The sequence below is a fragment of the Mastomys coucha genome, unplaced genomic scaffold, assembly GCF_008632895.1.
Source record: "Mastomys coucha isolate ucsf_1 unplaced genomic scaffold, UCSF_Mcou_1 pScaffold12, whole genome shotgun sequence".
NCBI classification, from domain to species: domain Eukaryota; kingdom Metazoa; phylum Chordata; class Mammalia; order Rodentia; family Muridae; genus Mastomys; species Mastomys coucha.
Window position 1 is genome coordinate 86,225,282 of NW_022196894.1, and position 12,541 is coordinate 86,237,822.

The 12,541-nt window shown below is 38.9% G+C and overlaps 1 protein-coding gene across 1 annotated transcript; it reads left to right on the forward strand.

Moving 5' to 3' along the window:
* The first annotated feature begins 11,512 nt into the window (after positions 1-11,512).
* LOC116086555 (keratin-associated protein 13-1-like) lies at positions 11,513-12,335 on the forward strand. The gene has a single exon (XM_031364760.1). The coding sequence runs from the start codon at positions 11,542-11,544 to the stop codon at positions 12,064-12,066; it is 525 nt and encodes a 174-aa protein (XP_031220620.1). The 5' UTR covers positions 11,513-11,541; the 3' UTR covers positions 12,067-12,335.
* The last annotated feature ends 206 nt before the right edge of the window (positions 12,336-12,541 follow it).

Genomic DNA, 12,541 nt, shown 5'->3' on the forward strand with positions numbered 1-12,541 from the left:
GTACACATAATTAATAACCACAACAATAATAATGTGAGCTTTACACTGAGGTGTCAGGTTGCACAAGTTTATTATGATAAATTTTTGATTGTCATCTGCTGTTGGATAACAACCAAACAGCACATGCATACATTAGCATTACTGTCATAAACGCACAATTTGTGATTTTATCCTCATCCCAGATTCCACCAAAAGTTAAGAAGTTCTTATTAGAAAAACAAGAGGATAGCTGTAACTGAAAAGCAAGAAAACAAGGGTATAGGATGTAGAGACACCAACTTCAATACTGTAGAATGTAGGCAGTTAGCAGCTGATTCCAGATACATGTGGCCCACATGTTGGAACACAAAATGAAGGTTGGTTGCTATTGAAAAGCACATAGATTGGGTAGCAGAGTATGGATTTACAACTCAAAGAAGGGAAAACAGGGGCTTCATAAGTCAGGGATCTGAAGCTACTGGATCCACAGTTCCCTGAGAAGAAGCTTCTAGATCCATAGCCTAGGGAATGGTAGCTGCTGGACCCAAATCCCAGAGAGCCAGCATATGTCCCCTGGCAGGGACTGGAGAGTGTGGAGCTCCTGGGGTAGTAGCAGGGCACCTGACAGGGGCTGGGCACCACACAGGACCTCTGACAGCTGGTGGGCTCAATGCAGATCTCCTGACAGCCACTGTTGAGAGAGGAGCTCAGCTGGCAGGTGCTGGGAGAGCAGCTGGTGGGCTCAATACAGGTCTCCTGGTAGCCACTCTGCAGAGAAGAGTCCAGCTGGCATGTGCTGGGAGAAGCAGCTGGTAGTGGTGTTGACCAGGTAGGTGGGGCAGGAAAAGCCGCAACTGGTTCCTGAGGTGGGAAGCAGCACCTAAGGGAGGTAGAGACATTTTTAGAGCAGCACTTGCAGGTCATATTGAGAGGAGATGTGAGCTCAGTAGGATACAACTGGGAAGAGTCTCAGTTTGAATGTTATCTGTGGAGAACTGGGTTTATATACTCTTGGCAGCAGGTGTGGTGCCTAACAGTGTCATCATTATCTTATTTATGGTCTGTACTTTACAAATGTGCAACACACAAATTTATCTGTAGTTACAGTTGCACTTGAATAGTTTTCTGCACATTATATTTATAGCTGTTGCAATTTCGTGGTTCTAGCAAAAGACTCAAGGTCATTTCATCATGTCCAGGAAGATTCCACTTTTTCCTCCTGACATACTTTTTTGTGTGTTTTGTCATAGACTGTTATGAGGAAATATTTTTCTTTGCATGGACTGGGATAAGAATAATGTGACATGCTTTTTTTTAAAGAATTGGTAGCATCACTTTGGGCTCTATATGGAACCTACTGACAAGCCAGTTGTCACCTTTTTAAAAAATGTTTTCAAACATCCCATATTTGTTGCTCAGCATTGCCCACTTGTTTCTCCTCCAGTAACTAAAGGACAATAACAATAGAGGAGAAGAGAAAAAACAAGGAAAAGAAAGATTTAATAACAGTGAACCTAGGAAAAGTAAGGAAGTCTATGAGTAGAGCAGTGGTAGCTTCAAGCTTTGGACCATTCTAATGGAGTTAAGATGGTAAACTCTCTAAAGATGAAAGAAAGAAACAAATTTTAAATCTAGTGCATCTGATATGATGCTTAAGGTGGCATTGGATTCTCATCTTTATTTAGCATGCACATACCTATTCTATCATCTTTTTTGATATTTTATTTATATTTTAAATGTTATCCCCTTTCCCAGTGTCCCTCCCTCCCGGAAACACCCTATCACATATTCCCCCTGTTTCTGTGAGGGTGTTCCTCCACCCATCCACCCATCCACCCATCCACCCATCCACCCATCCACCCATCCACCCATCCACCCATCCACCCACTCCCACCTTCCTGCCCTCAATTCCCCTACACTGGAGCATCTATCGAGCTCCAGGACCAAGGACCTCTCTTTCCATTGGTGTACGACAAGATCATCCTCTGCTACATATGCCATGTGTACTTCTTTGTTGGTGGTTTAATCCCTGGGAGTTCTGGGGGGTCTGGTTGGTTGATATTGTTATTCTTCCCATTGGGATTGTAACCCCCTTCAACTCCTTCAGTCCCTTCTCTAAGTCCTCTATTAGGGACCACACAATCAGTCCAATACTTGGCTGCTAACATCTGCCTCTGTATTTGTAAGGCTCTAGAAGGGCCCCTCAGGAGGCAGCCATATCAGGCTCCTTCCAGCATGTACTTCTTGGCCTCCATAATAATGGCAGGATTTGGTAACTGTATATGGGATGAATCCCCAGCTGGGACAGTCTCTGGGTGGCCTTTCCTTTGTTTCTGTTCTACACTTTATCTCCATATTTGCTCCTGTGAGTATTTTGTTCTCTTTCGAAGAAGGACCAAAGCACCCATACTTTTGTCTTCCTTCTTATTGAGCTTCATGTGGTCTGAATTGTATCCTGGTTATTTGGAGCTTTTGGGCTAATGTCCATTTATCAGTGAGTGAATACCTTATGTTTTATTTTGCGATTGGGTTACCTCACTCAGGATGATATTTTCTAGTTTTATCCATTTGCCTAAAAATTTCATGAATTAATTGTTTTTAATAGCTGAGTAGTACTCCATTGTCTAAATGTACCACATTTTCTGTATCCATTCCTCTGTTGAAGGACATCTGGGTTCTTTCCAACTTCTGACTATTATAAATAAGACTGCTATGAACATAGTGGAGTATGTGTCCTTATTACAAGTTGGAACATCTTCTGGGTATATGCCCAGGAGTGGTATCACTGAGTCCTTGAGTAATACTATGTCCAATATTCTGAGGAACCACAGAACTGATTTCTAGAGGGGCTGGACAAGCTTGCATTCCTACCAGCAATGGAGAAGTATTTCTCATTCTCCACAACCTCGCAAGCATCTGTTGTCACCTGAGTTGTTGATCCTTAGCCATTCTGACTGGTGTGAGGTGGAACTCAGGGTTGTTTTGATTTGCATTTCCCTGATGACTAAGGATTTTGAACATTTCTTTCGGTGCTTCTCATCCATTTAATATTCCTCAGTTGAAAATTCTTTGTTTAGCTCTGTACCTATTTTTTATAGTGTTATTTGATTCTCTGGAGTCTAACTTCTTGAGTTCTTTGTATATATTTGATATTAGCCCTCTATTGGATAAAGGATTGGTAAAGATCTTTTTCCAATCTTTTTGTTTTATTGACAGTATCCTTTGCCTTACAGAAGCTTTGCAATTTTATGTCTAATTGTCTATTGTTGATCTTACAGTACAAGCCACTGGTGTTCTGTTCAGAAATTTTTCTATGTGCCCACATGTTCAAGGCTCCTTCCCACTCTCTCCTCTATAAGTTTCAGTGTATCTGGTTTTATGTGGAGGTCCTTGAACCACTGGGACTTGAGCTTTGTACAAGGAGATTAGAATGGGTTGATTTGCATTCTTCTACATGCTAATTGCAACCAGCACCATTTGTTGAAAATGCTGTCTTTTTTCCACAGGATGATTTTAGGTCCTTTGTCAAAGATCAAGTGACCATATATGTATGGGTACATTTCTGGGTCTTCAATTCTATTCCATTTGTCTTCCTTCCTCTATAACATTACAATGCAGTTTTTATCACTATTGCTCTGTAATACAGCTTGAGGTCAGAGATGGTGATTCCACCAGAAGTTCTTTTATTGTTGAGAATAGTTTTCAGTATCCTGGGTTTTTTGTTATTTCAAATGAACTTGAAAATTGCTCTTTCTAATTCTATGAAGAGTTGAGTTGGAATTTTGATGGGAATTGCATTGAATCTGTAGATTGCTTTCAGCAAGATGGCCATTTTTACTATATTAATCCTGCCAATCCATGAGCATGGGAAATCTTTCCATCTTCTGAAATCTTCTATTTTCTTCTTCAGAGACTTGAAGTTCTTATCATATAGATCTTTCACTTGCTTGATTAGAGTCACACCAAGGTATGTAACATTATTTATGGCTACTGTGAAGGGTGTTTTTCCCCTAATTTCTCTCTCAGCCTGTTTATCCTTTGAGTAGAGGAAAGCTACTGATTTGTTTGAGTTAATTTTATATCCAGCCACTTTGCTGAAGTTGTTTTTCAGCTTTAGGAGTTCTTTGTTGGAATTTTTGGGATCACTTAAGCATACAGTCATATCATCTACAAATAGTGATAGTTTGGCTCCTTCCTCTCCAATTTGTATCCCTTTGATCTTCTTTTGTTGTCTAATTGCTCTAGCTAGAACTTCAAGTACTATGTTGAAAAGATAGGGAGAACGTGGGCAGGCTTGTCTATTCCCTGATTTTAGTGGGATTTTATGTGTCCCCTCTTCATTTGTGATCTTACTAATTAGGATACTGTCTCTGTGCCCTCTGGATAGTTGGGCTAAGGGTTTATTTATCTTGTTGATTTTCTCAAAGAACCAGCTCCTGTTAGATCCGTTCAGTTCCTAACTTCTATGAGTTTCACTGTTTAGTTTCTGTTTCCATGATCTGTCCATTGCAGACAGTGAAGTGTTAAATCCTTCCACTATTTTTGTGTGGGGTACGATGTGTGCTTTGAGTTTTAGTAAAGTTATTTTTATGAATGTTGATGCCCTTCCATTTGGAGCATAGATGTTCAGAATTGATGTTCAAAAATCTTCAAAAATCTTGAAGATTTTTCCTTTGACCAGCATGGAGTGTCCCTCCTTATCCTTTTTGATAACTTTTGGTTTAAAGTCCATTTTATTTGATATTAGAATGGCTACTCCAACTTGTTTCTTGTGACCATTTGCTTGGAGAATTGTATTCCATCCTTTTACTCTGAAGTAGTGTCTGTCTTTGTCACTGAGGTGCCTTTCCTGTATGCAGCAAAATTCTGGGTCCTGTTTACATAACCAGTCTGTTAGTCTATGTCTTTTTATTAATTAAGTTCATTGATGTTAAGAGTGATTGTTACTCCCTGTTATTTTTGTTGTTAGAGGTGGCATTATGCTTGTATGCCTGTCTTCTTTTGGATTGGTTAAGAGATTACTTTCTTGCTTTTTTCTAGGCTATAGTTTCCCTTCTTGTGTTGGTGTTTTCCATCTATTATCCTTTAGAGGGCGGGATTTGTGGAAAGATATTGTGTAAATTTGTTTGTGTTGTGGAATATCTTGTTTTCTCCATTTATGGTAATTGAGAGTTTTGCTGGGTATAGTAGTCTGGGCTGGCATTTGTTTTCTTGTGGTCTGTATGACATCTGCCCAGGATATTCTGGCTTTCATAATCTGGTATAATTCTGATAGGTCTGCCTTTATATGTTACTTGAGCATTTCTACTTACAGCTTTTAATATTCTTTCTTTATTTAATGTATTTGGTATTTTGATTATTATGTGATAGGAGGAATTTCTTTTCTGGTCCAGTCTATTTGGAGTTCTGTAGGCTTCTTGTATTTTCATGGGCATCTCTTTCTTTAGGTTAGGGAAGTTTTCTTCTATAATTTTGTTGAAGGTATTTACTGGCCCTTTAAGTTGGGAACCTTTGCTCTCTTCTATACCTATTATCCTTAGGTTTGGTCTTCTCATTGTGTCCTGGATTTCCTGGATGTTTTGGATTAGGAGCTTTTTGCTTTTTACATTTTCTTTGACTGTTGTGTCAATGTTTTCTAAGGTCTTCTGACCCTGAAATTCTCTCTTTTATCTCTTGTATTCTGTTGGTGATGCTTCATCTATAACTCCTGATCTCTTTCTTAGGTTTTCTACCTCCAAGGCTGTCTCCCTTTGTGATTTCTTTATTGTGTCTATTTCCATTTTTAGATCTTGGGTGGTTTTGTTCATTTCCTTCACCTGTTTGATTGTGTTTGCCTGTAATTCTTTTTTTTTTTTAATTCTTTAAGGGATTTTTGTGTTTCCTCTTTAAGGGGCTTCTACCTGTTTACCTGTGTTCTGTATTTCTTTAATGGAGTTATTTATGTCCTTTTTAAAGTCCTCCATGATTGTCATGAGAAGTGCTTTCAATCTGAATCTTGCTTTTCCAGTGTGATGGTGTATCCAGGACTTGCTATGGTGGAAGAATTGGGTTCTGATGATGCCAAGTAACCTTGGTTTTTATTGCTTCTGTTCTTAAGGTTGCCTCCCACCATCTGATTATCTCTAGTGTTCCCTGCCCTTGCTATATCTGATTGGAACCTGTCCTTCCTGTAATACTGATTGAGTCAAAACTCCTCAGATTCCAGCTGTCTCTGTGATTCTGTGATTCTGGGATCCTGTGATCCTGAGATTCTGGGTGTGTCAGAGTTCCTTGGTGTCAAGCTGCCTCTGTGATCCTGAGATCTTGGTGTGACCAAGCTCTGGGTGCTATGGGACTGGCCACAGAATTCACACCCAGCATAGACCTCTTCAGACCAGAAGGAACCTGAGCCCCTGGTTTGCATCCTGCTGGTCCCAGTTATTCTTGGTGGTCTTGGAACAGATGATGTGTTCTCCTTATCCCTGATCCTGGGTGTGCTAGGATGCATGGGGGTGGAGCCTCCTCCTGGAGCTATGTGACTGGATGCTGAGTTTGTGCCCCTTCTTCTAAGGCCTTAAGCCACAGAGATTTAGCTGACTCTGTCCCTTTCTGCTATGGTTTCTGCAGAAACCTTGGTATTCATGGGATGCTTCCAGACATAGACTGAGCCTAAGGAACTCCTAGGGTACTGTGATAGCCAAATTTAGTCAAGGTTTCTCCTTCTGTCATACTGTAACCACACTGAGTCTGGATAAGTGTTCAGCCCTTTTATCTTTCTTCTGAACCTTGTAGAAGAATCTAGAGAAAGAAGACTAAATTTGTCAAATCTTTCTGGTACCATTTTGAAAATAAAACTTATAGTTAGTGTATATCATGGATGCCACCTTCCATAGCTTCAAAAACAAGCCAGTAGAAATTAAGCTTCCATGTCAGAAACTTGACTGCTGCATGTTTTTGACTCAAGTATGTGCTATCTTCAGCAATATACTCTCATCAAGTTCTTGAGGTTAACCAAGAACTATACCAATTTACCTTAATGTTTGGGGCTAGGTAAGATATTCCTGGCACGGGGTTTGCATATGATGTTCATGAGGGCATTAACCCCTATTATATGGAAACGTTTTCTGTGTGTGTGTGTGTGCGTGCATGTGTATGTGTGTGTCTGGCTGTCTGTGTGTGTGTGTCTCTGTGTGTGTATGTATGTGTGTGAGTCTGTGTGTGTGTCTGTGTGTGTATGTGTATGTGTGTGTGTGTGTGTGTGTGTCCGTGAGTGTGTCCGTGAGTGTGTGTGTGTGTGTGTGTGTGTGTGTGTGTAGCTTCTAAAGTGGATGGTATATATTTGGCTTTTCAAAAGTCTTTAGTTTTAGTTATCTCTTCTCAGAAGTTGAATGCAATAGTAATTGTATATTTTGGAATATTGGCATATTGATCATTGAAATGCAATTGAAGACACAGACATACGCCCACTATCATATAGCCAACTGATTTTTGACAAAGAGATCAAAAATACACATTTGAGAAAAGCTAGCATCTTCAAGAGTGATATTGATTAAACTAGAAAGGTAAAGGTAGTAGATTAAAACTAGAATCTTATCTCTCATACTGATCAAAAACCACAACTGTAAATGAATCAGAGACTCTGGCATAAGACTTGATCCCTTGAATCTGTTAAAGTAAAGGAGAAATTAGGAGCTGAGCATCAATTTAGAACTTAGGTCTATCTCAATAGCACACGAGTAATACAGTCATTAAGACCAACAATTTACTAATCAGACCTCATGAAACTAAATAAAAAACTTCTGTGATCAAAGAACCCATCATTTGATTAAAGAGACAGCTTAGACTGAAAGTTATTATTAGCTGTACATCTGACAGAGGTAGTGTTGTTAGTATGCGAAGGACTATAAACAAGCAAACACAAAACAAAACATCACCAATGAAACAAAAACTAAAACAAAAAAAGATGGATAATGATACTGAATGGATGGTTTCAGTAGAAGAAGGTATATGGTTAAGAAAAATATTTAATATTTAATATTTAAAACTTTTCAACATTTTTAGTCATAAGAGAAATGCAAGTTAGAACTTCTTTGAAATTTCTCCTTATACTGGTCAGAGTTGCTAACATTTTGAAAAATAACAATAATCCAGATATGATTCTTGTACAAAGGTACTGTTGGTAGGATTTAAAACTGGTGCATCCACTGTGGAAATCAATACAAAGGTTCCACAAAAAGCTAGAAATAGATCTATCATATAACTCAGTTACACTACTTTTGGGCATGTACTCTATGTACTTTATATCCTACTACTGAGGATATCTATGAGGATAATGAGACAGATGCAACTGATTCAATCTACTCATATGAATCCATTGCCTTTATGGTGAGAATATAAAACACTACTTGACTATAGTAGTAATTGTATTGTTTGGAAAACATTCATTTAGGAAAACATAAAGAACCAAGGCAAAAGAATTCAGATTTTACCAGGCTTCAGTACATATCATTTGGCAAGCCTCAAATCCTTTTGAGACCTTTTTTTCTTTTGTTATAACTGTTAATAATCTTTTGTTCTAGAACATATCTGAAAGCTAAATGAAAATTCTTTGTCTTGTATTCCTTTATTCCGCATAGCATGCTGTCATAGATGACATGGCACTCAACCTGAAGGTTCACATACATTTTACAAATAATATCTTCCCTAGAGTTTGCTCAATACTTCTTTGGCTATGTATGTAGTTATCTCAGAGATCATACTAGGAAAATAAATTGTTCCACTTGCTCTTCCTCTATTACATAGATATAAGAATTCAGGAAATTACACAATTTCAACCAGAAGAAGGCAGAAGCTGATGAAGAAATGCTTTTTCCTTAGTATCATCAGATACCAAGGTATGCAGTTCCAAGAGTCTCTCCAAAATCCTTAGAACACTGCATACCAATTGCGACTTGTAAAAGCAATTTTAAGATGTCTCTTTATAACTTGCTTTTATTTATTCTCATTGTAACACCTGCTTCCCAAGTTCATAGGCTAATTTAACTATTCTCAGGTCTCTGACTTAAATTCTTTCTGGAGATTAAGTCTAAATAATAAAATACCTTCAAGGTTTTTAGGAAACAATACTCCTTGGCTGATAGATGCTGAGCCTAGGAGAAGTATTAGGAGTTTCCCATAATGTCCTTAACCATGGTGTTCCCAGCTAAAACTCATTGTGATTTTCCTTCCATGTGGAAAAGAGGGGCAAGGATAATGTTCCAACAATGGAACACAGGGATACTAGCCAAAAATGGAGAATATAGGGCATATTTTCTCACGGCTGAAAATCTACATTTAGGTAATATATTACTTCTTTCCTGGGTATAAATATCTTGAAAATTATATACACTTTTCTTGTTTTTGCAACGTTTGTTTTTGAAGAATCAGCAGAAATTAATGCTCTCCAATCTGAGCACTACTCACTGCCTTTGAGTGGAGTCTGCAGTTACAAAGGATAGTCTTCCAGAAATTAAAGGGTCACAGCTTTAGGAAGGTTGAGAACCACCGTTCTAGGAAGTGTTCTAGGAAGGAGAAGCTAATGGCCAATGTTAACACAGAATTTTCACCACAGGCCCTAAGCAACCACTTTGACTCTGCGAGGGCTCAAGGATTTCTGCCATTTCTCTTGAGTCCCTTGTAGTAAAGCATATGCTTTGATATTTAAAACAATTCTAATTCAAATTTAAAATCAATAAAATAAAGACTCAAAAATAATCACACAGTGTGACTGGAGAGATGACCCAGTAATTAAGAACACTGGATGCTCTTCTAAAGGAACTGCATTCAAATCTCACCACCCACATGGTGGCTCACAAACATCTGTAAGTCTAGTTCCAGAGGATGTAAAATCCTCTCCTGGCCTTCAAGTGCACCAGGTATGCAAGGACACGCACTGGGACAAAGCACACATGAACATATGCTTCTTTTTTAAATAGCAAATGAGAGACGAGGATGAATGCAATGATTGGCTAAATAAGGAAAAAACTTATTGAAAGTTTAGATAATTTATACTTTTAAAAACAGTTTAAAACTCCATGTTGATTACTACAATACTGCAGTTTGGTAAAACCCTAATGAGTAGCCTATTCATAACAATCACAAAATTTTCTGCATAGGTTTCTCACTTTATTATATTTGACATGATATTATCCTTAATCATGATTTGTATCTCTTATTATGAATGAGACATAGAACCTTTGTAAAGCTGTATCTTGATATTAAGAACCAGAATGGAAATTTAAAATGAGTTCAATAGTAGCATAAATGTTATAGCAATGACCACCCACTTTTTGGTTGGATTTGCAGGTTCACTCAATGACACTGCTGAAGTGGCCAAGTAGCTAACAGATTACAAGCCTAGGACAAAACATACTGTTATTATTCTTGTAAAGGAACATAGCAATAAATGACTCTTAATGATATTGTGGTATTTATAAAGCAGAATATCACCCTAGGAGATTGCTGATGCTAGATGTACTAGTGGTTCTCAAACCTATCAAATAAAACTCATTTCTGCAGCAGCCAGGTGTCATTAATCTAGCATATTCCTTATGATACATGGACATGGTGTTAGATCTCAACACCATGACTACAAGACTGCCTCTCTAGGGTTAGATACCACCCACACCCCCAGTAGTGTGTAATAAAGCTTCTCATAACCTCCTCTTCACTTTTGATTAAAATTTTTGAGCAGCTTACAGAACTGACAGAGATACCTCTATATACTTCTTGGTTTACTATGAAGGATATTCCAAAGAATTCAGTTAAAGATATGCACACCTAATGTCAGAGATAGGAAACATTTGCCAGATTAACTGCAATCACAGGGTCCAAAACTAATACTTGCCAGGCTATCTCTATTCTATCCCTTGCTGCCACAGCTACAATCATGCAGTCATTGTTTTCTTCTCTCTCTTTCTTTAAAGGTTCAATATTACTCAGTTTTTTTTATCTCTTTTAATCCTAAAGGTTTTGTTAGGTAAATATTGAGCAATTCACAGAGAGTCATTTGAAAATTAGAAAGGATGATGAGGTGACATTAAGGTTAAACTTCAGTACGTCCACATCAAGCCCAAAGGTATGTTTCCAATTCATTAACAACAGCAACAATAACAACAAATTACAACCCTTACATTGTAAAGAAAAATGTTTTCCTCATAACATCCTATGACAAAACACACAAAAAGTATGTCAGGAGGAAAAAGGATTTTCCTGGACATTATGAAATAATATTTTGTGTAAAGTAATCCTGGCATTTCTGACATAGGAGTAGCTCATTGCTCTTTGTTACAATGAAATTACAACAGCCATAAATATACCATGGAGAGAAATATTTGAATGCAACTACAATTACAGAGAAATTTGTGAGATTCACATTTTTTTCTTTTAGTTGCACATTTCTAAAGGACAGCCCACAAATAGGACAGGGCTGATAATCTTGGGTACCGCATCTCCTCTTGAGAGTATATAAGCCCAGCTCTGAACAGGTGGCATTCAAACTCAGGATCTTCTCAGTTACAGCCACTAGAGCTCACATCTCTCAACATGAGCTGTAACTGCTACTCTGATAACTTGTCTGCCTCCTTTAGGAGCTGCCTGCCCATTGTGGATTCCTCCTGTTGCTCCTCCTGCTCAAGCAACCTGGTCTACCCCACTACCAGCTGCTCTCCCAGCACCTGCCAGCTGAGCTCCTCTCTGAACAGTAGCTGCCAGGAGACCTGCGTTGAGCCCACCAGCTGCCAGAGGTCCTGTGTGGTGCCCAGCCCCTGCCAGAAGCCCTGCTACTACCCCAGGAGCTCCACACCTTGCAGTCCCTGCCAGGGAACATATGCTGGCTCTCTGGTCATTGAGCCTAGCAGACTCTGCTTGCTGGATTATGGATCTAGAAGATTCTACATGGTGGATTGTGGATCCGGTGGCTTTGAGTCTCTGAATTATGGAGTCTCTGGCTTCCCTTCCATGAGTTATGGGTACAGATTCTGCTGGTACCCAATCCACCTGGCTGCTAGTATCTGCGAACCATATTATAAACCAGCCTGTGGTAATATTCCCTATGGATTCAACTGCTGAGCTTCTCTCTTCCTTCATGCAATATAAAAGTAAAAAGTCTGTATGCCCTGCAGACATTGTTTCTGGCTTAGCAACTCTTGATATCTGTTATTTCTACAATTAACTGCATTTCTCATTCTCAATTACTGGGAGATTCTGGAATTTGTGGGTAACCTCCAATTATTCCTTTCTCTATATACTATGGGAAAATGATATACATAGTTTGGTTTTCCTCCAAGAGCAGATGAAAATAAAAAAAAATTAATCTAATAAATGTATGCATTCTGAAATTTCATTGTATTGATCACTTTTTGGATTTGTGTCGGCAGGGAAATAAGGGGAAGGGGGAGGTAACCCTTGTCCCTCCAGAGTTCCAGTACTCTGGGTGGGTGGATGAGACTGCCCACACTCTCCATATCACCCAGGTGAGCGTCTGGCTGCTGTGAGCCACTATCCCTGTCCTCAGGTGTTGTGGAGAGGGGACAATCTCGGTGGT

Coding starts and splice junctions, on each gene's coding strand:
- LOC116086555 (XM_031364760.1), top strand. CDS start 11,542: ATGAGCTGTAACTGCTACTCTGATAACTTGTCTGCCTCCTTTAGGAGC.